The 27359-nt window shown below is 33.6% G+C and overlaps 4 protein-coding genes across 7 annotated transcripts; 2 read left to right on the top strand and 2 right to left on the bottom strand.

Annotated features, from left to right (window-relative positions):
• Window positions 1-69: 69 nt before the first annotated feature.
• LOC120117995 (E3 ubiquitin-protein ligase AIRP2-like) lies at window positions 70-27324 on the top strand. Its single transcript, XM_039138149.1, has 7 exons — window positions 70-76; window positions 8868-8872; window positions 25650-25771; window positions 26252-26414; window positions 26522-26588; window positions 26699-26915; window positions 26991-27324. Exons 3-7 carry the CDS (start codon window positions 25689-25691, stop codon window positions 27199-27201), a joined length of 741 nt encoding a protein of 246 aa, XP_038994080.1. The 5' UTR covers window positions 70-76; window positions 8868-8872; window positions 25650-25688; the 3' UTR covers window positions 27202-27324.
• LOC120117993 (serine/threonine protein phosphatase 2A 57 kDa regulatory subunit B' theta isoform-like) lies at window positions 1428-4705 on the top strand. The gene is made up of 2 exons (XM_039138147.1): window positions 1428-2762; window positions 4320-4705. Exons 1-2 carry the CDS (start codon window positions 1572-1574, stop codon window positions 4677-4679), a joined length of 1551 nt encoding a protein of 516 aa, XP_038994078.1. The 5' UTR covers window positions 1428-1571; the 3' UTR covers window positions 4680-4705.
• On the bottom strand, window positions 5346-7362 carry LOC120117994 (tryptamine 5-hydroxylase-like). Its single transcript, XM_039138148.1, has 2 exons — window positions 6429-7362; window positions 5346-6008 (listed from the first exon to the last, which is right to left on the bottom strand). Exons 1-2 carry the CDS (start codon window positions 7323-7325, stop codon window positions 5394-5396), a joined length of 1512 nt encoding a protein of 503 aa, XP_038994079.1. The 5' UTR covers window positions 7326-7362; the 3' UTR covers window positions 5346-5393.
• LOC120117992 (two-component response regulator ARR11-like) lies at window positions 9650-13321 on the bottom strand. Of its 4 annotated transcripts, XM_039138144.1 has the most exons (6): window positions 13254-13274; window positions 13061-13222; window positions 11779-11931; window positions 11298-11684; window positions 11085-11161; window positions 9650-10828 (listed from the first exon to the last, which is right to left on the bottom strand). In XM_039138144.1, the coding sequence occupies exons 2-6, from the start codon at window positions 13191-13193 to the stop codon at window positions 9839-9841; spliced, it is 1740 nt and encodes a 579-aa protein (XP_038994075.1). In that variant the 5' UTR covers window positions 13194-13222; window positions 13254-13274; the 3' UTR covers window positions 9650-9838. The 4 variants fall into 4 exon arrangements, with proteins under 4 accessions (XP_038994075.1, XP_038994073.1, XP_038994076.1 ...); XM_039138142.1 differs by having other exon boundaries at window positions 13061-13318; XM_039138145.1 differs by lacking the exon at window positions 11779-11931 and having other exon boundaries at window positions 13061-13321.
• Window positions 27325-27359: the final 35 nt, after the last annotated feature.

Below are 27359 nucleotides of genomic sequence, written 5' to 3'. Positions count from 1 at the left end.
CCCTGAGACTTGTGTAGCCCCGACGGACTAGGTATTCACGATAATCATCTTCTGTGTAAAAAGTCTTTTCCTCTGTGTGGACTGGTATATGATCTAACTCATCCTAGATGTACACTTTTACTGCCAAACCTGATTGAAGGTATTTGAAAGAAAAAAAGTCGCATTGTTATTATCTTCTACCAGTGAAAAAAATGCATGCAAGTATTTTTAATAGCAACCTGAAGGTGCTGGCTTAAAGTTTCTGCATTACTAAGCGTAAGGAGACAACTCTTTCATATAAATTGACAACCAATTAGTGAGTGGCCAACTATGCATTATTAAGGCTTTCGCATTGTACGGATCAGAGTGGTTTCAATCTTACCTTCATCAAGATGGAGTGTATAATTTCCTAGAGGCATTTCCTGTTGATAATGCTCAAATTTATCCCACTAGCATTGGAAATATGCTCAAATTAAGTTATTCCACTAATATTAGAAATGACGATTTTGCTCTCACTATTTAACCTATAAATAATGAGCAATTTCATTCATTTTGAGATATCCCAAGCAAACATTTGCTTTGAAACACTCATCTATTTTGAGTGTTGTTTGAGTTGAGAGAAGAGCAATACCACCAATTTCACTCCAGTTTTCGGGTATACGAATTTTTGAAGAGTCGTGTTAACCTCAGGGGACTGTTCGTCCATTGTAGCGATTAAGGCAGTAGATTACCACGAGAAGGTTATGCAACAGTCTATTTTCCAACGTTTCCTTGTCGAGACTTCGAACTATATGCTCTTCATCCTCCGACCAAAACGCACGCTTAGTTCTCCATCTAAAAGCAGATTTAATTGCTTCTCTGATGGCTTCAGCAGTACCATCAATACCAATCCTTCGGGTGTAGTCCCCATACTTGACGGTTAAACCCTGCCTCCATATGGCTGACAACCCCCACCTAACAAATACGGTGCAAAAGGTAATAAATCAACATAAATATTTTAATCAAAATTAAAATTTTCATCTCAGACAAGATGTGAGAGCCAATTCTCGTAATCAAGCACTAGAACACTTGAACATTGTTCTACATGCAAAACAATTAGTTGACTGCGGATTATACTGCATTGTTTTCTTTAATTGGATAGAGTTATTTTGTTGTTTCAATTCATCTTATAGATAAATTGTATTATGGAATATCCTGGAATTCACTTAATTTATTATTTTCCATTTTTGATTTCCTTGGTGGAAGAAGAACAGAGAAGGTTGTGCTGATCCTTTCTTGTTTTGGGTGGATTTGTACTTACTTGTTTTTTCTCTTTAAGCCTGGAAATTCGAATATTTGCAATGTTTGGGCTGAATTTCATACACGAGGCTTGAAGATGAAGAAAGGGTCTCTGTTTTAGGTGGTTGGATTTGAAAAATATCTGGAAATTGGGTTTGGTTCTGTTGTTTTAGCTGCTTGGGTTTGATTTTTCTTATGTTAGGGGATTTCGGGTTTTGGTATTTCATGGATTTTGATTTTTGATTAGCTTGACTGGTACCAACTATCGAGTAATTGGTGTGAATCGGCATTGTGGCATTAAGGGGGAGTGAATCATGTTCAAACATATTTTAAGTAAGCTTCTCCGGAAGTCATCGAAGACTTCGGAGAGTCGTGAACATGGTGGAAACCATGCTACTTATTCTAGCGTTTACGGTGGCTCGAGGAGCAGTGATTTAGGAACTGACAAGTCAGGAAATTTGAGTGTTTCGTATTCTCCGGTGCCTAATTCTTCTGCTGATGTTGGATGGAAAAGTTCCAATATGAAGGCCGGTGAGACTAATGTGTTCTATGAAGCATTGCCTGCTTTCAAAGATGTTCCGGCTTCAGAGAAGCAGAACTTATTCATAAAAAAGATTCACTTGTGTTGTGCTGTATTTGATTTCAATGACCCCACCAAGAACCTCAAAGAGAAGGAGATCAAGCAACAGATGCTGTTAGAGCTTGTCGATTATGTGACCTCAGCGAATGGGAAATTTTCAGAGACCGTTCTGCATGAAATTGTTAAAATGGAATCAACAAACTTATTTAGGAGCCTTAATCCTCAACCATGTGAGAATAAAGTTGTAGAAGGAATTGATCTGGAAGAGGAGGAACCTTCAATGGATCCTGCTTGGCCACACTTGCAAATTGTATACGAGTTTCTTTTGAGGTTCATAGCCTCACCTGAGACTGGTACAAAATTGGCAAAAAGATATGTTGATCACTCTTTCATTATCCGGTTGCTTGACTTATTTGATTCTGAAGATCCTAGAGAAAGGGAAAATTTGAAAACAATTCTTCATCGTATCTATGGAAAATTCATGGTGCACCGACCGTTCATTAGGAAAGCTATAAACAACATCTTTTTCCGTTTTATTTTTGAGACTGAGAAACGTAATGGAATTGCTGAACTTCTAGAAATATTGGGGAGTATTATTAATGGGTTTGCGCTGCCGCTGAAAGAAGATCATAAAGTGTTCCTTGTCCGGGCGCTAATTCCCTTGCATAAGCCAAAATGCTTAGCAATGTATCATCAACAGTTATCTTATTGCATTACTCAGTTTGTGGAGAAAGACTGCAAGCTTGTTGATACCGTCATTCGAGGGTTATTAAAGTATTGGCCCATCACCAACAGTGCAAAGGAAGTCATGTTCCTAAATGAATTGGAGGAAGTTTTAGAAGCAACTCAGCCACCAGAATTCCAGCGCTGCGTGGTACCATTATTTCGCCGAATTGCTTGTTGTTTGAACTCTCTGCACTTTCAGGTAAGAAGTTCCTTAAAATTTTGTATTATGCTTTGCGTTTCTGTTTAGACGTAGAAGACATTTTTTTAAAACAATTTTCAGTTTGACATGATGATATTCTAGATTTGCTTATTCATATATCGGACTTTGGAGATCTTATTGTTTTACTTACTATTGAATGCATCATAGATGGCATAATGTGGATTCATTCTGTATGTATAGTTTGTGGCATCGATTAGACCATTTTTCTGATTGTTTTACTCCTAACTACCACTGTCTTCAATGCCTCTCTTTTCTGTCCTCCCATATTGCGAAGATTTCTAGGATCTTTTTCGAACACATCAATTTGTACTCTGGCAGGCAGTTGGTATTCAAATTCAAGTCTAGTCCCTTGTAAAATTTTAATATCGATCAACTTTGTTTTCATTACTATTTGCTTGAAATGCTCTCATTTTTTCCCAAGAATGTGTAATGCTAGGATCAGTAAAGTAAATGTTAAAGGGATACTTTGCAGTTACTTATTGTGATCGGTTCGATAGTGGTTGTTTAATGATGTTAGAAAAGATCAAAACTTGACTATTCGTCATACAGTTTGAATTCACGAAGTCAGGCTTTATTTAACATTCATCCCATTTTGCACGTGTATTGCCGACGTATCAAATTTGTATCCCACTGTTTAGACAGATTATGCTATTTTGCAGACTCAGAAATGGTTGAATAATTGCCAGAAATTTGGATTTCAATTGTATTTCAGTAGGTTCCACTGATGAAATTAACAAATAAGTATTGCGGTGAAAAGGAATGATAATGTAGCTGCAGCTTCCAAATAGTTTGCTCAACACTATTACAAGCTTTATGGACTTTAAAATAGTTTCCAAAAACAAAATCTTTTAGTTTCTTCAAATCCTTTTCATATCCGCTGGTCCTGTTTTTGAGTACTTCGGTGTTTGATGGTCATATTGGCAATGTTGGAATAGCTCCGGAAAGGTGAATATCTATAACTAGAACGACATGTTCTTCGGTTGATTGAAAATTATTTTGTAGTTAGTTATAATTGTTGGCCCTACTTTTATTTTAATTCTTATTACTTCAATAAAGGGAGGGTGTAGCATTAGGGCTTACTAATATCTTGGCCCTACTTGGTGTATCCATATGGTATCACCTGCCATATTCCTCTATATGATTGGAGTCAAGGCTTCGAACCATTTTCATTTTATAATATTTCCTCATGCTGGAACGGATGTAAGATACGATAATATAGATCCTTGGAGATTATGCCAGCAAAACTGGGATTATTGTTTCTGTTAAGTGATATTGTTTATTTTAACATACTTTCGGCTGGAAAAGTCACTTTGAGACTTAGGTAGATAAAACGGTTTGACAATTATAGCCGACGTTAAGCACACTTTCAGCTGGAAATATTTTGTGTGACTTGAAATATGATCCGGATTTTTTTCATGGGACTTAGGTTCTATCGTTGTGGTCTTCCATGGAATTTATATTATCTTTTCCGGGTTTTTTTCCCCTCTTCTGAATGTTCCATGCAACTGCTGGTTTTTTCCTTCTTTTGCGTCCCAGGTAGCCGAGCGAGCTTTTTTCTTGTGGAACAACGATCACATTCAGAACTTAATCATTCAAAACCGCAAGGTTATACTGCCAGTTATTTTCCCGGCCTTGGAGAAAAATGCTAGGAATCACTGGAATCAAGCTGTAAAGAGCTTGACTTTAAATGTCCGCAAGATCTTCTACGATCTTGACCCGGAGCTGCGCAAGGAATGCTCGGTTAAGTTTCAGGAAGAAGAATCAAAGGAAGATGCGATTGAAACGAGACGCGAAACAACATGGAAGCGCTTGGAAGAACTTGCTGAAAAGAAAGGTTCCGGCAGCGAAGCAATGCTCGTTCCCCACAAAGCAAACGCCAATGCCTTACCAGGTTAGATATAGATAAACGCTCGTTACTTTTAATTGTTAGATTTAATGTCGGAGTCGAAGTACTAGGCCGAGATTGGTCTTTAGTTAAATGCTTTAATTGTTTTTTTTATTTGATCTCTATTTTTTTCAATGCCTCTTTCATTTTTTGATTATTTTTATTAAATTTGAACCACGTGGTTCTCAAATATAATGGAATAGATGCATAACTCTATTCCTCCTTTTGATAACAAATATTCTCTTTTTTCGATTTTGACTCTTAATTTTGTGTTTTATTCAATTTGGTCTTCTGATTGATTATATAATTTTAGAAGATGTTTAATTGATTAAATAGCATTACAAATCTTACATATAGTGTTATTTTGATATGTGTTGTGAGGTTCGCAATTTTACTCGTCGAGAGTATATAGTTTCAGGCTGCGGGCTCGTTTGAGAGGCTTCCACCCCACCCCTGTTCATATTCTTTGGATTTCAGGTGCAGTTTCTTCCTTGTTATATGGTTCACTAGGAATATTCATCTGTGCATATTCTATATTTTAAACATGGAATATACTACCGATGCTCTGCCGGGCTCGAGTTATCATCACCAAAACTTGGAACTCGGTTATATATGCGTCGAAAATCAATGCCGGACACTTCGGATATCATAATAACTTTGATTATTTTACTTCAAATAAAGTGAAACAGTTTAACAGGATGGCCGAAGTTTTGTCCAAATTTACCTCATAGTTCTTCCTTCACTGTCGGGACGAGTATTAGAGGAGTTAGTTTCCTTGTAGCGAGACCGAAAATCTCATCAACGCCGACATCGTCAGTGCTAAATCCGCTAGGCAATTCCCAATCAAAATGAAACAAGAGCCGAGCAAGTGCAATCTCGACAGTAGCGAGACCAAAAGTGTAACCGGGGCAACCTCGTCTCCCACCTCCGAATGGTAGGAATCGAAAATCTTGATCCTTGGCACCGACGTCCGGATCCTCAAATCGTTTGGGATTATATTGCAGGGGATGGTCCCATGAATGGGGATCTCTTCCTATAGCGTAGGTGTTGATAAGAATCCGAGTTTTGGCGGGTATTTTGTAGCCATTGAGGATGCATTCATCCATGGATTCTCGTGGAACCAACAAAGGTACCGACGGATGAAGTCTCATCGTCTCTTTGATTGCAGATCTGATGAAGTGAAGGTTTAGAAGATGATTCTCCTCGACTTTTCCGGTTTGATGGGCGGCGGATCGGACCTCTTGTTGCGCTTGCCTCATTAGTTCAGGGTGCTTGGCTAACTCTGTCATCGTCCATTCTAAGGTTGCTGCTGTTGTATCAGTTCCTGCAACAAACATGTCCTGTTCCGTACAATTTAAAAAAATCATTTTTAAGTAAATTTTTAAATAAAATTAACTTTTTAAGAAATACTTAATAAGTTTGTACAGATTCAATTAACGGGAATTGAATGAAAATTTGAAATTTATACCACCTTATTACTTCATTTCTTATCCTTTGAAACTGCTGATGACTTAACGTACGGAATGATATTAGATCAATAAATGGTTAGAATTCATTAAATCATTCACGTCCTCTAGTACGTTAAATTTTATTAAAAGAGAAACTAAATTTATATTTATATCCGACCAGATATACATTTTTACTTAAAAGTTGAGTTAAATTTTAGATTTGAGTAAAAAAAAATCTAAGCCCAAATCAAATGACGAAAATGACCATATTAAAATCAAATTGAAATAGTTGTAGAGAGAAGAAGGTTTTACCAGAACAAGAGCCTTGAGATTATCATCCGTGATCGGTACGTCCAAGTTATCTTGTTTCTGCACTCTCAGTAAAACATCAACAAAATCCTCTTTATCCCCTCCCCATCTCAAATGCTCCTCTATTATCTCATCACAAACTCTCCTCAACTCCTCCAGATTCTTCGTCAATCTCCTCCTGTACCCACTCACCGACTGAACCCACTCCCACTCGGGGAAAAAATCCCCCACGCTCATCCCCGCGAACAGCTCCTGCGTCTCCGTCAACACCGCCGCCAGATGTCGCTTTTCCCCCTCATCCGACGACCCTACACCTTCCGTGAACCGCCTCCCAAACGCCACCCGACAAAGTATGTCGTTCGCTAACGAGAAGAAAAGCTCGCTCACGTTCACTTCCGATCCTGATTTGGTCGACAACGTCTTTAGTAACCGGTTCACTTCTTGATCTCGGACGAGTTCGAACGAGCTGACTCGCTTCGAGCTGAGTAGCTCGGTGACGCAGACTTTTCTAGCTTGGCGCCAATACGGGCCGTAAGGAGAGAACGTGACGTCAGAGCAGTTGAAGGATAGGTACTGAGCGGAGACGAGCCGAGGACGGTTCGAGAAGACCTGATCGTGAGTCTTGAGGACAAGTCGAGCGAGTTCCGGTGAGGAGACGACGATGGTGGGAACCTGGCCGAGTCGGAGGTAGATTATTGGACCGAGTTTCTGGGCGAGTTTGGAGAAGGTGTGATGTGGCATGTCTGTGAGGAGGTGAAGGTGACCGATTATAGGGAGACTTTGCGGTGACGGTGGGGTTAATGTCGTTGACCGTGAGCTTGCAAGCCATTTCCGCAGGTAAGAGATGACGTAAAGGGCTACGAGGGAAATAAAAAAGGTTTGAAGGATGAAATAGTCCATTTGTTTTCGAAATATAGTCTCAGGTCAAGAGAATGAAAAAGACTTGACGACTGGGTACATTGAATGGTATTTATGAGCTTATATAGAAGGTTGTGCCATTTTTTATGACTAAAACGACCCTGTGTCCGAGTTTGTATGAAAGTTGAAAAGAAGGATATATTTAGGAAATCACGTTGATGAAGACGACAACTGCCATTAAAGACGATTACCAAACCTGAGTTTTGGAAGCATTAGTTAATTGCAAGATAAAAAGAAACAATTTTTTGCATGGAACAAATAAATAAATATTTTTTATACTAAATGTTAATTGAATAAACAAACTAGTTCTTTTTTATATTCTACTCTGTTTGATTTCAATCACTGTTATTAAAAAAATGATTTTGGTCTTCTGTTTTTTAGCCTGTTTCATTTTATCATTGTATTATGTTAGTGAGAATAGTTAAATTTTAATATAATCTTTAAATTCTATATAAATATTATTTTAACCTTAAATTTATATAAAATATTAATTTAATTTCTTAATCTAGTCAAAGTTTATGTCGTCGGTCATCCTTAGTTGCTATATTTGTTACCATCATTGTCGGTTAGATCTCAAAATTTTTAGTTAATTCTCTTTTTAATTTTTTGAATGTAAATCTAATATGCATTTTCACAATAAAATTATTTTAAAAATTTAAAATTAATATAAAAATCAAGAATTAAATTAATTTCTTTTATAAGTATGTTACCTATAATTTCCTTCGTAACATATGTGTGTGTGTTACTAGTTTTTCTTTTTTGTTTTATTTATAAGATATTTTCAGAGTTGTAATTGGTTGTTCCTTTCAAAAAAAAAATTGGTGCACTGCAGGAATTAAATAAATTTGATTCGAGCTTTTAACGAATCAAAAAGAATTATTTGATATCTAGCTCGAAAAACTCACAAACAATTCTAAAATTTATTTTTTTAAAATTAAATTAGTAATGATCTTAATATGTTGTTTTCTTTTTTAAAATATAATATAAGATTTTTTACTTAAAATTCAAGTTCAAACTCGAACTAATTAGAGATCACAAATTAAAGGGGAATTTTTGGGGTTTGAGATCTTTAAAGTGAAATTGAACAAGGAGATAAATCTTCAAATTTTAGAAGAGAATAAATTTATAAAATTTTAGGAGATGAAAATAATTATTAAAAAATAAAAAAAATGACAATTTAAAACTTTTTAAAAATCGAATAAAATGAAGATGATAAAAAAAATACGGAGAGGAAAAAACAAAAAGAAAAGGTTATGAGCTTATTAACGAAGGTTGGACAAATCATTTTTGTCTAAAACAACCATTAATGGCCAAATATAAGTGTTGGAACCATTAATTAATTTGTAAGATAAAATTGCAAGATACGTGATATTTTGGATAAATTTTTTTGTTTCGTGTCGTTTTAAAAAAAATTATAAAATTACGTGTGGTTAAATATGTAATTTGAAAGTCACCATAGTTTAGATTAATGTGAAAAAAATATTTTAGCAAATATTTAAAATAATTTAATGGTTGTCGATTGAGTCTTAGTTTAATGGACAGTTGGTTATTTAAATCGACAGTGAAATTATATATAAAATTTTAATTAAAACTAAACTTTTATAAAGGATGGATTATCGAGGGATCATTGAAATTTGTAATATATTTTTAATAAATATAATTTAATTAGTGGTGTATTTTAGTGTATCATATTAATAGTGAATTTTGGTATACAACAACCACTCTAGAATTTTTCTAGAAATAATAGAATAATAAAAAAATATTACGAACATAATATGAATAGCATTTTTAATTTATATTAACATGATGGGTAATTTACATCTATTGCCACTTAATCATGAAGAGATTCTAATATGGCTATCAACCTTTAATTTTGTCAATTGAACAACTTAATTATTTAAATAATATTAATCAAGCTACTAGCAGTTAACATTTGATGGAGAATGTGATGTAACAGTTAAAAAAATTAATATAACTACATATTTAGTCTCTATTACTTACATATTCTGTTAAAAATTAAAACTAAGTTAATAGAATATGTAAGTAACATGAACCAAATGTACAGTTATACCAAAATTTTTAGATGTCACATTACCCTCTCTGTTAAATGTAAACAGTTGATGGCTTTATTGACATCTTTTAAATAGTTAAGTGGTAATATTGACAAGATTAAAAATTCAATGGTCGGAAATCCCCATAATTAAGTGGTCAGGGTGTAATTTATCCTAATATAATATTTAAACATGATAAAACACATGAACACGACAAGAGGACAAGAAAAGTTGGATCTATCAGCATAACCCATGTAAGAAAACTGCAGAATTTATTATGTTCCAACGTTTTATCACCACTTGTATTATACATGCTTCAACATTCAAGTCCATAATTGATTGGAGAAATGGCATTTCAATCCAATGAAAATGGAAGTACTCTACCAACAGATATTACCTCTAACAGCGAAGGATCAGTTTCTGCACCATTGATGCGATTCCGTGTTACGCAAACAATCCTTGATCGATTACGTAATATTCCATGGGATCAAACAGATGCTCGTGATCGAACCTCGGTGCATCATACAAGTGAACTGGCATTTCGGGTATCATTGTTGGATTGTTATACTCAGTACAGTCGAAACCCTGGAGACCAGAATCCATGGCATAACAATCACCTTGAAGCCAACAGAGTTGTAAGTTCTCGACTCCTACTCCGTCGTACAGGTTTCTTGGTGAAAGTTCCGACTCTGTGAGGTGGTTTGGAATGATGTCCTGACTTTTCATGCTTGATGTAGTAGTGCAAATGGGCTCGAAAACTTGATCATTTAGCGTATGGCTCTCGCCAACTGCTTCTGTTGGACTTGAAAGTTTGATGTGATTGTTTCTGTACTTGTCACACATAGGCTTAACTTCAAATCCGCTACTGGTAGCCGTTTTTTCAGTTACGGAAGGTCCAGGGCTAACGGATACAGTAGGTTGTAGATATTTGGTCAGCAAATTATGCTGCAAACCAGGTTGCGGCAGTTGGTTGGTTCTGTTTTCTAATTGCAACGGTTCATACTCTTGTTTGAATTGAATCTCAGGAATTTCATTCCAGGAGTACTGCACTGTGTCGGTAGAACTGAATGATGCCAAGTTTACAACCGAATCAACCGATCCAAGTGAATGATCGAAGCTTATCTGCAGACTCTTGGCTCTAGGAGGATCGGGAATGTCGATAGAAAAAGTTCCTTTGGATTCTGCCATTGGCCCTGAACTAATTCCTTTTACATCACCTTCATGACCTTTGAGATCAACATTCAGGACACATGAGTTATTCACTGAAAAACTAAAGCTGCCATTAGACACATTGTCTTGTATCACATTCATCGAGTTATGGAGACCAGCACCGGAATTAGAATCTTTCGAAGATGGATCTGAATGCTTTATTCCGATAAATGAGTTCTTTATATCACGTTCCTTCTGCAGCCTACTCAAATAGAGGCGGTACTTCTGCACAAGAGAATTTTTCTTGATGAGAATCTAAACAATGTCTTGGATATATGGACAATTAACATCTCTTTTCTTTCACCAGTTTGCAAGTTACGAACAATTTGGGGAATCAAAAGTTGTTGATTCCAAAAGCTCAAGAACATAGAAACTCTGTCATGTCGTGTCGATCTCGAATAATCGGAAAAAAGTAAAATAAACCGAGCTTCTTTTTCCTTGAAAACACTCTTTTCTACCCAAAGAAGTAGGAGGTATTTACCTGCAAGTGGCTGGCAACATTTTCTCTCGTTAGCCACGGTACATTCATGAGGTCGAGTATTTTCTTAGGTCCTACTTCTGTCAAACAGACATTAAAATGAGGTGTTATGATATATTATTGACAGAAAAGGCTTCAGGATATTACTCGAATTCGGTGACGATGATCTAGAGCTTAACCTTTAAAACCGAAAATTTGAATTCGAAGCAAACTTACTATCAAATCCAATCTGATTTACTGCTTTGACGAATTTTTGGTGAAGGTCTACCGTCCAAACAACTCTGGCTTTCTTGGTAGATGAGGGATCACCGAGGTCTTTATCGTCATGTTTGTTGTCGCCATCTTTTCTTTTCCTTCCAGAGGTTGTATCTTCTCCACCAAGGAAATGCCCATCATCGAACAGCTCGGAGCCACTTCGTGTTATATGAATACTTTCGATGCCTTCCAGACTTTCAATGTCTCTCACCTCATGTATCTTCTTTCTGAACACGTGCTGCCATATATTCCGAAGCTCTTTCATTCTTATAGGTTTAAGAAGGTAATCGCAAGCACCGTGCTGAACACCTTTCATCACTCTTCTTGTTTCTCCATCAACAGACATCACTGCGACATCATACAAACGGAGCTTGTGAGCAGGTGTTTCTAATAAATTTGAAGGAAAAATCAGAGCAAACAACATTTACAATAGAGAACTGACTAATGACAGGTAAATCCATTTCGAGTCCAACGTGTTCGAGAAGTTTAAACCCATCCATGTCGGGCATGTTAACATCACTGATTACGATGTCATAACCATTCTTCCTTTCACGAAGCAAGTTCAGGGCTTCTCGTGCAAGACAACATGTAGTCACTGAAACAAGCAAAAGCACCAAAAAAGAATGTCAGGATTGTATGAAAATACATTTCGATGCTTAATTTTTCGTTCGGCAAAAGGCTAAAGAATCCTACATCAGATTGGTAATCTTTCGAGACCAACCATATCAAGGTTAAAAGCATCTTTAGTCTAACTGCAACGATATTCGGAGACAATCTTTGATTAAAGTGGGAGAGATTAAAAGGAAGTTGCACCGTTAAAGCATCTAGAGAAAAAAGGCTAAGCAATACAAAAACAGGAACACAGTAAACTAGTTAGCCAAGCCAATATCTGGCGTGTTGGACCCTGGACGCATCTACCTCGAGTATAGCTTCAGCCAAGGATTTTCGTTTTCCCCTTCAAGTTTAAAGCATATTTCAGTAGTTTTGGCTAAAGTCAAGCTCATTAATACGAATAAGTACATTTGGCTAAATTCAAGCTCGTTAATACATCCACCTAATCTTGTTCAAATACTAACACCAGTAAAGCTGATAATCAAAGACATTCCCAGCTCTCAGTAAAATCCATCAAGTTAAAAATTCAGAGCAAACGGTGACCGGAGTTGCTCGAACTTCCTGATCAATCAACCGAATCATAATCTCAGCCATTGGCGTATGTTCCTAGTTTTACTAAGATTAGTAAACTACATAGAAGCCCATTGATATCCTCCATGTTAGCAAGATATCAAACAAAACAACACTAACAAAACCACTCACACACATATATATACAGAGAGAGAGAGATATATATAAAAAGAAGACTTTTCAATTAGTCACTCCAATTTCATGAACCAAGATTATAAATGAACCACAAATAAAATTCCTATGACAATTTATAGGGGCTAGCAACATACTAAAATCCATAGCCTTGATCTCTCAATTAAATCATGTGTTTTCAACTTTAAATGGACACACAAAACACCAAGAACAGAAGAACGAAACATCCCTACACACTAACAAAGCTTTAATCTCCTGTCCATAGAATCAAAAACAAAAACCTATATAAAAAACATGAATAGTTCACAGCAAAAAAAAATGAACAGTGGTGCATTAAAACAAACACAAAGAAGTTATAAGCTACTGCTAATGTAAAAGCTGGTTCCAAGGTAATTTAAAGAAGTTATGACCTTCGTAAAAACACTTTTTGAGCATCTTTTCAAGGATCTTTAACCAGGTAGAATCGTCATCGACGACGAGAACACGGAGGCCGGCAGGAAAGGCATCGGTTCGAGGAGAAGAGAAACCGGTTTCGACCACCATGATTGTGTAGTATATGTTTTCTTGTGATGAGAAAGGCTTCGTTGTGAGGATCCAATGACTAGAAAAGGTAGAAAGCAGGTGGTTTGAGTACGAAAGCGAGTGAGAGGAAACGGGGAAGAAGGGGGGATTGGGTTGGGTTTTAAGGGATGACACCATTCAACTATCCAATACTTGCCGCCGGTAACTTAACGGTCGCTGTACACTCCGCATTTACATTTTTTTAAATAAACTATTATATATTATTCTTATGCGTAAATTACAAATTTTTATCAATCAACTTTTTTTATCATTCTTATTTTCAATTTACTGATTAAACTTTTGATTTACTCTTATTTTGATTTTTAAAATTTAAAAATTATATATTAATTGGATGGTATAAATTATAGATCAAAATAGGTTAGGATGTTGTAAGTTTTAGGTTTTTAGGCTTAGTTTTACGAATTTTAAAATAATTTTAAGAAAATTTAAACTGATAAAATGATAGAAGACAATGAAACGAGTTCGTCAATATCTTGAGTAACCTAAAAGATATAAAAGCGATGATTTTAGCGATAATGTCACATAAATATTAAATTGTAAAACTTACATTTTTTAATAACGAAAATGAAATGAAAATAGAAAAAAAAACGTGTAAATAGCTTGGATGACATTTGAATGCAGTAAAAAACAGTTAACGTCAACACATGTGACTGACATATTACAATTCTATTTTTGATTTGACATTTGAGTGGGTAAAATAGGAGTAAATCTAAAATTTATAAAAAAGAATTAAAATTTTAATGATCAAAATTAGAGTGAGAATAAAATTAAAAAATAATTTTTTATCCCGTTTATGTTTATTTAATTAGATTTCTATATTTTATTTATTTATTATTGTTCTGTATTATTAATTAATTAGATATTAGTTTAGTTGACAAATAATTTAAGATATTATTTTAAATAATAATTAATATTACCATAAAATTCTATTAAAAATATTATCGTAAAATTCAACCAGATAACGTGAAGGTAACTACGACCACCGCAACAACAAAAATAACACTTGAATTTTAATGCAATATCTAATATAATTTAAATCGAATTTAGGTTAATTAATTTTAATATTAGACATGTTTAATTCCATTAAATTAAAATTAAGTAATGAAAAATGATCATTGGACCATACCAGAATCTATATCTATTTGAATATATATAAATTAAAATGAAAGTTTTTAAAAAGTTTCTGTTAAAGTACAGTCTTGTCTTCTCATTTGACTATTTTTTTTCACACGCTTTTCAATTGTTCTGTCTGTAAGTAAAAAAGTAAAATAATTCAAACACTAGCCGGTAATGGAAGAATAATAGAAAGAAAGTCCTTTAGATTCTCAATATATATTCCTCTAAATTTAAAGCATATTTCTGTACTTTGAAAGTTAAGTTATCAGTATTTGTAAATTTTAATAATAATAAAATTGATATTTTGAGGCGACCTATCAAGCTTTAAACATTTATAGAATAAAAATAGAAAAACTTTGTCTTCTTGAAAAACTTTGAGCTTGTTGATAGTCAATATCATAGAATATAAGTTACGATCATATGTGATCGTCCACTCTTTTTTAATTTGGATAAAAATATCATTAACGATGAAGGTTAAAGAATTAAGACTTAAGTAAACTTAATTCTCGAATAAAGTTTTTATCGTATCGAGAGATTGTTGCGGAAGACGACTATCGGATAGAGTAAAAATACAACTGATAATTTGAGAAAATAAAAATTGAAGATAAAATAGGCACAAAATTTACGTGAAAACCCCCTAAATAATATAGGGCAAAACCCACGGGCAACGGTAGAAGAATTTCACTATGAAAAAAATAGGAATTATAACATCTCTCGATCTACCAAGGAGAAAATAATAATAATTCTCTCTTGATAAAAAGGACAAAACAACTCTCAAGAAACTCTCTAAATTCTCTCTAGTATTGGAAAAAAGCTATAATGCTTTGGGATGATTTTGAAGCTAAACGAGCTAGGGTATTTATAGTTGAAGCTTTAAGGACTAATTTATAAATACTCTAAATTTCAATGGCTAAAATTGAGCTTTTACCATTGTCAAAAAATCAACAAAATCAAGCTTGAATTTTCGGTGCCTATAATTTTTGAAAAATTTAATAATTTTTTTCAACTTTCAATCATGCACCGAAAGTGCATTGATTTTCAACAATCTTACACTTGAAGATTTGATTGGAACAATCATATCTTCACACCATTCTTTCTACCTTGTACCATCATGTTGCTTACGTCTCTGACAGGCCACAAGAGGATCTACACCAAGTAAATTTATCAGCATTGATTGCCTTCGTCATGAAATCTGCTATGTTGTCTTTGGTATGGATCTTCTGCATATCTACCATCCCTTCTTCCACCATTTCACGAATGAAATGGTACTGAACTCGTATGTGCTTTGTCCTTGAATGAAATGTTGGATTCCTTGCTAGATGCAAGGCGCTTTGATTGTCACAAAATAGAGAGACATACTCTTGATTGTGCCCAAGCTCCTCCAATAGCATCTTCAACCAAATTGCTTCTTTACTGGCTTGTGTAGCTGCTACATATTATGCTTCTGTTGTGGATGTAGCCACAACTGACTGCAACTTAGAAACCCAGCTTACAGCTCCATCAGCAACTTTGAACACATATCATGTTGCAGATTTGCTTTTATCCAAATCCCTTGCATAGTCAGAATCTACATACCCATTGATTAGTAAGTTTGATCCTCCGTAACATAATGCAATATTTGATGTCCCTTTGATGTATTTCAGGATCCTCTTTACTGTATTCCAATGCTCTTTGCCTAGATTCGCCATGTACCGACTAACCACTCCCACTGCTTGTGCAATGTCTGGTCTTGTGCATATCATAGCGAACATTAAACTTCCCACTGCTGATGCATACGGTACTCGAGACATCTCCATCCTCTCTTCTTCACTGCTAGGACTCATACTTGAAGATAATATAAAGTTAATAGGAATAGGGGTAGAAATTGGCTTACAATCTTTCATGTTGAATCGTGACAATATCTTCTTTAAGTAATTCTTTTGTGAAAGTCAAATCTTCCTATTACTTCTGTCTCGGTGAATTTGTATCCCTAGAATCTTGTTTGCTGATCCCAAGTCCTTTATTTTAAATTCCCTAGCCAGTTGTGCCTTCAATTCTTCAATATGATCTTTGTTGGGTCCTGCAACCAATATGTCATCCACATACAACAGCAATATAACAAAATCGTTATCACCAGACCTCTTGAAATAAGCACAAGGGTCTGCATTAAGTCTGTTGTATCCAAGGCACATAATGAAGGAATCAAATCTCTAATACCAACACCTCGGCGCCTGTTTTAGACCGTACAGAGATTTGTTCAACATGCAAACCAAGTTCTTCTTTTATTCTTCTTCAAAACCTTCAGGTTGAAACATGTAGATCTCTTCTTCAAGATTTCCATGAAGAAAAGTTGTTTTAACATCTAGCTACTCTAGATGTAAATTCAATGTAGCACACATTGCCAATACTACTCGAACTGTTGTTAGTCGAACCACAGGAGAAAAAATTTCATTGAAATCAATACCTTCTTTTTTAGCATATCCTTTGACCACCAGTCTTGCACGATACCTCTCCACTTGATCATCACCATTTCGCTTGATTTTGAAGACCCATTTGTTACCAATTAGCTTCCTTCCTTGTGGTAGTGGCACAAGGTCCCATGTATTATTTTTATGAAGGGTTTCAATTTCTTCTTGCATCGCCATCATCCATAATGAAGCATCTGAATTGTTTATTGCCTCCTGGTATGTTGATGGCTCACCGTCCTCTGTTAAAAGGCAGTATGTAATATTATCTTCTATTACATAACCTGAGTGCCAATTGGGACGTATTCTCACACGATATGATTGACGAGCTGTTGGAGCTTCAGAACTTTATGGTTCTTGTTCATCATGTGCTGGTTATGCTTCAGAAGAATCTCCTTGTTCAACCTCCTTTTCCACATGTATCTGTGTAGTCTCTGATTTTTCAGTGCTATCATCGTCTTCTTTTCTTTTTAGTTTATCTTTTACAAAGATAACATTCCTGCTGATGATCACTTTGCAGGCAGTGGGATCCCACAAGCAATACCCCTTTACACCATCAACATACCCCAAGAATTTGCATTTCCTGGATTTTGGATCAAACTTTGAAATTTATTGGGAGTTGTACATCACGTACACAACACTTCCAAATACATAGAGGTTTGAATAATCAACTGGTTTACCAGTCCACATCTCCATTGGTGTCTTCAGCTCTATTACAGTTGATGGAGCTCGATTCACCAAATAACAGGCGGTATTGACTGCTTCTGCCCAGAATGATTTTTCTAGGCCTGCATCCCTCAACATTGCTCTTGTTCTTTCTAGCAAGGTTCTGTTCATCCGCTTTGCCACTCCATTTTGTTGAGGAGTGTTCGCCACTGTGAACTGTCTTTTGATGCATTCTTTCACTCAAAAGTCATCAAATTCTTCACTTGTGTATTCTCCTCCATTATCTATTCTGAAACACTTGATCTTATTTCCAGAATCAAGTTCCACCCATGCTTTGAAGTTTTTGAAAGTTGAAAACACATCTGACTTCTTCTTAATAGGGTACACCCAACATCTCTCGGAGTAGTCATCAATAAATGAGAAAAAGTATTTTGCTCCGCCTAGGGATGTAACTGATGCTTGCCATACGTCAGAGTGAACCAATTCTAGAACATTTTTGCCTCTGGAATTTGATGTGTTGAATTTCAACCGGTGCTGCTTACTTGTTATGCAATGCTCACACAAAGAAAATAATACCTTAGTTAAGCCTGGAAGTAGCTTTTGCTCCACAAGGACTTTCATTCCTTGTTCTGACATGTGTCCAAGTTTTTGATGCCATAGCATTGCAGAATCTGAACTACATGAGGCAACAGAGGCTTCTGCTTTTAGTAAAGTTTCTCCCTTAAGCATGTACAAATTTGCATTTATCTTTTCGCCTTTCAGCACCACAAGCGCTCCACGGAACACCTTCATGATTCATTTCCGTGTTTCAATATTGCTTGCATTATTATCCAATAATTCGTAGGATAATAAATTTTTCTTCAGGCCTTTCACGTGTCGCACATCTCGAACAACTTTAATTGTTCCATCGTACATCTTCAATTTGATGGTTCCCACGCCAATGATCTCTAAGGCATGATCATTGCAACTATACACAGATCCTCCTAAGACAGTTTCATAATGATGGAACTATTCTCTTCTTGAGGTCATGTGATATTTTGCTCCTGAATCAATGAGCCATATATCTGCAAATATTTTTCTGCCTTCTACGGTGGCTGATGCTTCACAGCATAGAGCATCTCCATCATCTGAAGTGTTTGCGGTATTGCCTTGTGGATTGGAGTTTTTATTTAGACTCTAATAATCCTTCTTCAAGTGACCCTTTTTTCCACAGTTGTAGCACTTTAAATTCTTCTTGCTTATCGACTTCGATCTACCATGTTTGTGGCTGCTGCTTTGGCCACGTTCTGTTGATCTCCCTCTCATCGTTGTCATCGTTGTTAACGCTTCTGCTTGTTGCAGATTTACTTGTTTGTCTTCTTTATTCTTGCGTCGATTTTCTTCTTGTAGAACAGCAACTGCAACGTCATCGAAGACTAGACTGGTGACATTACTGTTTGTCAAGTTAATGATGAGTTGATCATACGAATCCGGTAGACTTTGAAGTAGAAGTTCAACAAGTTCTCGTTCTACTATTTTACAACTTAAAGATGTAAGCTGAGAAAATAAAGTGTTCAGTGTATTTAAGTGCTCCGTCACTGAAGTAGATTCTGGCATATGGAGAGTGTACAATTTTCTCTTAAGGAAAATTTTATTGTGCAGCGATGTGGCCTCTTACAGTTTGGTGAGATGATCACATATCTCCTTAGATGTCTTTTTCTCCTCGATGCTTGACAATACTTCATCTGCTAATGCTAGATGAAAGTTTGCCATAGCATTCCCGTCCATTTCGATCCATTTGTTGTCATTTGTGAAATCCACCGGCCTTTCACTAATAGCTGCTAGACAACCGTCTTTCCTCAGGATGACCTTCATCTTCAATTTCTACAATGAGAAATTTCTCCCATTGAATTTTTCAATATCAAATTTCGTTGTCATAGCTTCTTTTACGGATAGCTCTGACTATTTCACTATCGTGAATAGTTCTCTGGAACCTTCAAAGAATGGATAATACCTTCTTACTTTCTTATGTTGGAGGATCCACCTTTTGGTGGCAACCACAAAGACAATAAGCAGATATTACATACTCAAATCTGGCTCTGATACCAATTATTGCGGAAGACGGCTATCGGATAGAGCAAAAATGCAACTGATAATTTGAGAAAATAAAAATTGAAGATAAAAGAGACACAAAATTTACATGAAAAACCCTTAAATAATATAGGGTAAAAACCACGGGCAACAGTAGAAGAATTTCACTATGAGAAAAAATAGGAATTACAACCTCTCTCGGTCTACCAAGGAGAAAACAATGATAATTCTCTTTTGGTAAAAAGGAGAAAACAACTCTCAATAAACTCTCTAAATTCTCTCTATTAGTGGGAGAAAGCTATAATGCTTTGGGATGATTTTGAAGCTAAATGAGCTAGGGTATTTATAGTTGAAGCTTTAAGGACTAGTTTATAAATATCCTAAATTTCAATGGCTAAAATTGAACTTTTACCATTGTCAAAAAATCAACAAAATCAAGCTTGAATTTTCGATGCCTACATTTTTTAAAAAATTTAATAATTTTTTTCAACTTTTAATCATGCATCGAAAGTGCATTGATTTTCAACAGAGATTATCTTTTTTTATTCTTTTTTATATTTATATTTTTACTAATTTTGGAGTAAAGTTAAGTAAACTTAATTCTTGAGTAAAGTTTTTATATTTTTACTAATTGTGATTATCATTATCGTACGAAGATTATTAGATAAAAAGTATACATAACGACGAGAGAAAAAATAATTTTAAAAGAATAAGTTTGATTTTTATAAATCTTTATCGAACGTCGTGTGATTGATCATCGTTATCTTTATTTATTTTTAAGAAGGCTTTTGTCAAAATCTCTTATGAGTAAGGTCTTCTAAAATTTAAATAAAAATATCATTCAAGATTTATGAGTAAAGTTTAGAAATTTTTTATTATGAATGATAGTTCGATTTGATTATTAAAATAGAGAATCGGAATAATATTTTTGGATTGTGAAAAAAATATATAACAAAATTAATTTGACCTTGAATTTAACTAAAATATGCGATTATTGGATATTTTTAAAAAAGTTTTAAAAACAAAATCCATCAGAAAATGAAAATCCAGTCTCCACGTATTTCCCGACAGGTTTTTGTTCTTACAAATATTTTTTTTTATTGAAATATATTTCAGACAAGACTTTTGGATCCTCAGAATTTTAGACACGGTAAAAGGAAATGGAAAAGTTTTGAAGAAAAACATCATTTGTCAACTCGAGCTCAAACTCGGGCGACCTGCCCACGTGACTGTCTCTTTATCATTGGAGCGTGTACCCACGCTCTCCAAATTGTCTTTTATTTAATACTTTATATTACTTATTTAATCAATAAAATTTTATTACTGTTTAAATGTATTGCTTTTTTAATTAAGGATTATGATAATTTTTTTTAACAATACAAGATAATATTTATTTAATAGTATAATAATTTTTATGTTTGATTATTATATTTAATAATATGCTAGTATATCGATGTAACATATAGATATTAATATGTTTAGGATAATTTTTAGATTTTATTATATTCATATTATATTTATAAAAGTATAAACATGAAAATAATGAATATAAAACAAATATATAAAATAAAAAAAAATCAAATCTAACATAACATAACATAACAAAATTATTTCGGAAAAAAAAATTAAGAGCGTAAAAGGAGAAAATTTAATATATCAGAAACGAGTTCCCTACACTTCATTAACACACAAAGAGAAAAGTATGGTTTTACATGGATTTAACTTATAGGTACCATATTGGGCTTATTCGTCAACATAAATCTCTATTTTAAGTAATTTTTTTTTCTAATAATGTCATGTTTAATCAAAAAAATTGAATCACACGACTCTAACAATATTTTTAATAATTTTTTATTGAATCGATAATCAACACATTATCCATAATTTTCCTTTTCCAAAACATAAAGGAGGGTTAAATTAAGGCCACGATAGCTCAATTTTGGAGGTCATAAAGATAGGGTAAGTGGGCATCTATATCCTCCATGAACATTTCAAAGCTTTTAACACAAGTGCATTAGTAATGGGGGTGGAGCACCAATGAGTCGCCTCACCACCCTAGCCAACCAAAGCAAAAATTTTCCTCCTCCAATCTCCGGCTTCTAATGGAACAGCACAAAGCATTTTTTGATGAAGACTTAAGAACCATCTTGAACCTTACTACTAAAAGTTAAATAAAGGATAAAAGTTTAAATTTTTAAGAATTCAAATTAATCGGAACAAAAATTATCATTAAACATGTTTTAAGATACGAAATATGGAATTTATTAACTGATCTTAATGATAAAAAAAATATTATTCTCCCTAAAGATCTCGATTTTGAATAATTACATCTTGTTGTTAATATACTAAGAAAATAGTATAAATCAGATATCCAACGTTATAAAAATATAATGATTAAACTTTACAAGGAGTGGGGGTAATGAAAGGACATTCAAAGAAGAAAAAACCCAAATGGTTTGTAAAAGAGGAAATGCCCCAATGGCCAATGCCCACTAAAGAAATACTTTATAGTATAATAAGAGAGTGGTGGGTTGTGGGCATGATTGGTGAGGGGGGATGGAGTCCATGCAACATCTCTTAAGTGGGATTTTTGCTTTTAATTAATTTAATTAAAAGTTTAGAATATAGCTTTACTATTATTATATTATTCTATTGTCATTAAGGGGTTTGTTTTTACCTGTTTTATTCTCTCCTTTTTTTTAATTAGTTGTGGTTTTGAAAGAGATGTTGAATTATTAAAAATGATGAAATTTGTTCTTTGAATAGAGATGGAACCATCAGAGGATTGAGAGGGGCACATAACCCTCTAATTTTTTTTACTATAATAATGTTTTAATTTTTAATTTAAATATTAATTAAATAATTTTTTTGTTACTTTAAATTTTAAGTTTAAATATTTAACATATAATTATTCCTTGGATGTGAAGTTTTAACCATTCACAATGCTTAATCTTATTTCTGTCTTTGATAGAGATGAATATTTGGTCGAATCAAATAAAAAAATCTGGAGCTAGCTAAGTTGGCGAGCCCTATCTTAAGATCACAATTTTATTTGAATTTTTCAAGTTGAGTTTATAAATTTTGATTCGAATAAAATTGGATTTTTAAGTTTAAGTTCTAATTTAATTATATATATTCATGAGTTTATGATGCAAATTGGTCTAATTTAATAACTTTCTCAAAACATATAAGATATACATTAGTATTTTTTCATATTATTTTTATGTTGTAATATTATTTAATAAATCAAATCTTATCTAATATTATAAAATATTTTTATAATTTTATTGTTTAAAAGAAAGTATTTTAGGGTAAAATATTGATGCAAATATAAAGGAGTGAAGGAATTGAAGAGAAAGAAGAATTTAAAAAATATATATAACCAAATTGCATAAAATACAAAGTTGAGATATTAAATTGTAAAAAGAGTTAATTTATTGTTAAAATAAAAATTGAAGTTATATATATGTATGTGTGCGCGCGCGCGTTAGTATGTGATTTAAATTTGGATAAATTGAACTTAAAATGAAGTGCGAAACATGGGTAGGAGAAATTAGTGTGAGTATTCGATTGAGTCAAGCTAAATCTAGTTGATAAAGCATATTTTATTAAATTTTATTTGAAATTGTTTGAACAAATTAAGTCAAATATATGAAATTCGATTTGAATTTTGAAGAAAAATGAGATATTTAGACTTGTTTAAAGGTTGTATTACTTGTTAGTTTACTATTAGGGATGATCATTTCACTCGACGAGTTTAAACTTAACATGTTCAGATTAATTTTTTATTTTAAAATTTTGTGTTTTAGTTGAGACTGTTTTTTAAGGGTTAGTAGGATTCAGGTTTTAGATGAAAAAAATAGATCTAACCCAACCCAACATAATATGATAATTATTCATTATATATTTAGGGATAATTGCAATAATATTCTTTTTATTTTATAATTAAATATTTAATTTAACTAATAAAAAAGTTATATATATTTTGGTTGAATCGTTCTGATGTGAGTTTTAACCTAAAAATTGAGTTGATTTTGGATCGAATAAGAACCTCTTAAACTCTAATTGGGTCAGATACTAATGAAAGAGCTTAATTTTTAGGTCAGCGGGTCAAAAACCCCAACTTGACCCATTACCATTCCTATTTACCACACTAAAAGTAAATAAAATTATATTTTTATAATAAAACATATATTAGAAACATATTTATTATTAAACTTTTTAATCGAATTTAGACTCTTTGTCTAAACTTAATCTTTGAATAAGTATAATCAGAGACGAACATATAATTTTATGTTAGGGGAAAAACTTATAAAATATTAGGAGAGACAAATTTATAAAATTTCAAGCAACGAGAGAGAAGATTTCCAATAAAAAATATTTAAAATATATAAGACTTTGAATTTTTCAGATGACTGTCCCATCTGCTCCTGAAATTAAATGGAGGTCTAAATCAAACTTGGTTTATCTAAAAGATTTATTAGGATAAAACCCAGAGGTACGTAGAACAATCTTTGTGCATTTTCTCCATGCATATCCCACATTTTTTTGAAGTCCAAAGGAATTTGTTCAATTGATTTAGTTTTGAAATTTATTGATATTAAAATTTTAACTTATCTAATATTTAAGTTTTACTAATAATTATAAATTTATTTCAAATAATAATTTTGGGTTGAATGTTTAACCAAACAGAATGAAGCAATTTGTCCTCGATTTGATATTACTCGAACAAAATACTTTGGAGAAAAAATTCCATTATATTTAATTATTTTCTAATTAATCCGAGAAGATTACAAGTTAACATCTATTTAGAATATTTATTAACCATGAATAATGTATACACACTCTACAAAAAAATTACTCGAACTCGAAATCTTTTTAAAAAATAATATCGTTTTTATCATTTAAAATCAATCAATAAGTTCTTAAAGACATAAGATAACGGAGAATTAATCAAACTACTATTAAAAAAGGGTAAAGTACACAAATGGTCATCGACTATAGAGTGATGTTTCATTGAGTACTATAACTATTAAAAGTTATAAAATAATCACCCGACTATTCATATGTTTCAAACTTATCATTTTCCGCTAAAAAATTGATTGTCGTTTGAGCTAGACATTAACCTACTGATTGTGATATGATAAAATCATATTTTAATAATGTCTATTTGCACTGTCATTGCTTTCAAGCATTGACTTGACAATATAATCTTTCAAGCACTGACTTAATAGTATAAGTAAACGTATAATCGATACATAAAATATGGCTCAAACAATTATGAGATCAAATATTATCATATCCTAGTCAACATGTTAATATCTAGTTCAGACTATCGTCAATCTTTTAACAAAAACGGACGAGTTTGAAACATATGAAAAGTCAAGTGACTATTTTATAACTTTTAATAGTCGAATGACTCAATAAGCAACATCTTATAGTTGAGGGACCATTTAATATTTTTAACATCCTAAGGACTAAACAAAATAATACCCTATAATTAAAGGATTATTTGTATACCTTTACCCTAAAAACATACCAATAGTTTGATTGATAAATGAAAAGGAAACTATCATCTTTTTAATTGGGTAAGACAGTAATAAAGATTGAACTTTGCTCGGATAATTTCAGCAGGGAAAAAAACAAATCTCAAATTAAAATCCGTCATGGTCAATACCAAATCTATTTAAAAAATAATAATTTTATACCCATCAAACTCAAATATCTTAACAATATCTAATAATAATGATGATGATTAATTCACTCATTTAAGATATCACAGAAAAACTATTTACAGGTACAGGAAGTCGGTGAAGCAAATTACATCATCGAGGGGAAGAACAAACGATGTTCTTTCTCGAAACCATGAAAAATTGAAGTTTGAAACAATTATTAATATACAATGGTTTTGTTTTTCTTGTTGAACAAGTGTGTAATTAATGGTATAATATTTACTTTTCATTCCCAGTAGCCGCCTTCTTTATAATCCCAAAAGGAGAGCCGAAGAAAGAACAGAAAACCCTTTTTTTTTTCAAAAAGAAAAAAAGAAAATCTTTGTTAGGTTTTCAGAAAAGGAAGAGCCACTTGCTTTATCTGTTTAGATTCTTGTACCTTGTCGAAGTTTCTGTTTTTGTTTTCTAACGGAGAGATAGAGAAGGAGATGATGTCTTATCAGTTGTCCAGGTCTTCTTATCAGGATTCTTTGAGAATGCTAGAGGCTGATATACAATATGCAAATTCTATGTAAGTTTTCTTATCTGGGTTTTCAGGTTTCTGGTGAATTTAGTATTCTGATTTCCTTATCTTCTCCATCCCTGTAATGGGTTTTTGACTTGTTATTGTTTCTGTTTTTTAGTTGCTTTAGCTGCTTTTGGTGATCATAATCACGACGAATTGATTTTTATAATCTTTGGTATTGTGAATTGTCAGCCTAAACAATTCTCGTACTAGCTAAAATCTCTCTGAGTAATTACTGGATTTGTTGGTATTTTGATGATTATTTATCTGATAGGAACTGAAGTAAATTACTGCTGTTTAATGGTATATGAATGTTGCATGTTTATGATAAGGTTTTAGTTCAAAAACGAATAAAACTTGGGGAATTTTGCCTTTAATCTTTGGTCTAACTTTAGCCTATTTGCGCTGCTAGGATGATTGGTTTAGAATGTCATTTAGATGTCTCCGTTTTCGTTCTAGTAACCGATTGTGTTATTCGGGTTTTAGGGCTGCTGCTATTCCGAGGGCCAAGAGTGGTGCTTATCTTCAAATGAAATTGGTGTACAACCGCTTGGCCCCTCTCTTCCTGTTTTTGCTACAATGGATGGATAGTTCATGTATGTGTCTACTCCCTGGATATCTAGACCTCTTCCACGTTCTTGTATACAAGGTTCATCCATCTTCCCCCAACTTATTTCGATTCTTAAAGGAAGGTTCCTGATATTTCTGTACGTATTTACACGCGCCCTTTCTTTGTTTCTGTCTTATGTGCTATAGGTATATGCAGATGGGAGATCAGAGATGTCTACTCATGGAAGGAAGGCAACAATTAGGGAGTTTTATGGTTAGCATATAATGAGTGTTTGTTTTCATAGTTTTATGAGCTTAAAATTTGCTGTTTTTATGATTCATTTGCCTTAGCATCATCCCGTTCACCAATTAACGGAGCTGTAGGTGTTATATTGCCATCTCTTCAAAGGCTCCATGGTTGCTTGGGGGAGTTGGATGATGATGAGGAAAGGCGATTTACAATTGATAGTTATGGCCAGAAAAGACTTGGACATGTTGACTGGGAAAGGGAAGATGAATGTGGAATTTGCTTGGAGCCTTGCACCAAAATGGTCTTACCAAATTGTTGTCATGCAATGTGCATCAAATGCTACCGGAATTGGTAACCGGAAACCACACTCTATTCCTCTTGTGTTTTCAAGGTTTGGTCCTTGATGGTTTTCATTCCAAATTACAGGAACACAAAGTCGGAGTCCTGCCCTTTTTGTCGTGGAAGCTTGAAAAGAGTTAACTCTGAAGATTTATGGGTGCTTACCTGCAACGATGATGTGGTCGACAATGAAACTGTTTCCAAGGAGGACTTGTTGCGATTCTACCTCTACGTCAACAGCCTTCCAAAGGACTGCTCGGATGCACTTTTCTTGGTATATTATGAGTACTTAATTTGATTCAAAGTAGTTCGGAAAATGGTGTACAGAGAGAAATCACCGACCATCAAATGTAAATAGGGTTCGGTAAGTGAAATCTATCAACTTCTCCCATTTTAGACTTTTCGAAATCGATGAAACATCGGTGTGTAATCGTGAATTAATAATGGAAGTAATTT

This window comes from Hibiscus syriacus, unplaced genomic scaffold (genome assembly GCF_006381635.1).
Source record: "Hibiscus syriacus cultivar Baekdansim isolate YM2019G1 unplaced genomic scaffold, ASM638163v2 tig00110325_pilon, whole genome shotgun sequence".
In the NCBI taxonomy this organism is placed as follows: domain Eukaryota; kingdom Viridiplantae; phylum Streptophyta; class Magnoliopsida; order Malvales; family Malvaceae; genus Hibiscus; species Hibiscus syriacus.
The sequence above is the reverse complement of the archived record's forward strand: the minus strand, read 5'-3'. Positions and strand labels throughout refer to the sequence as shown.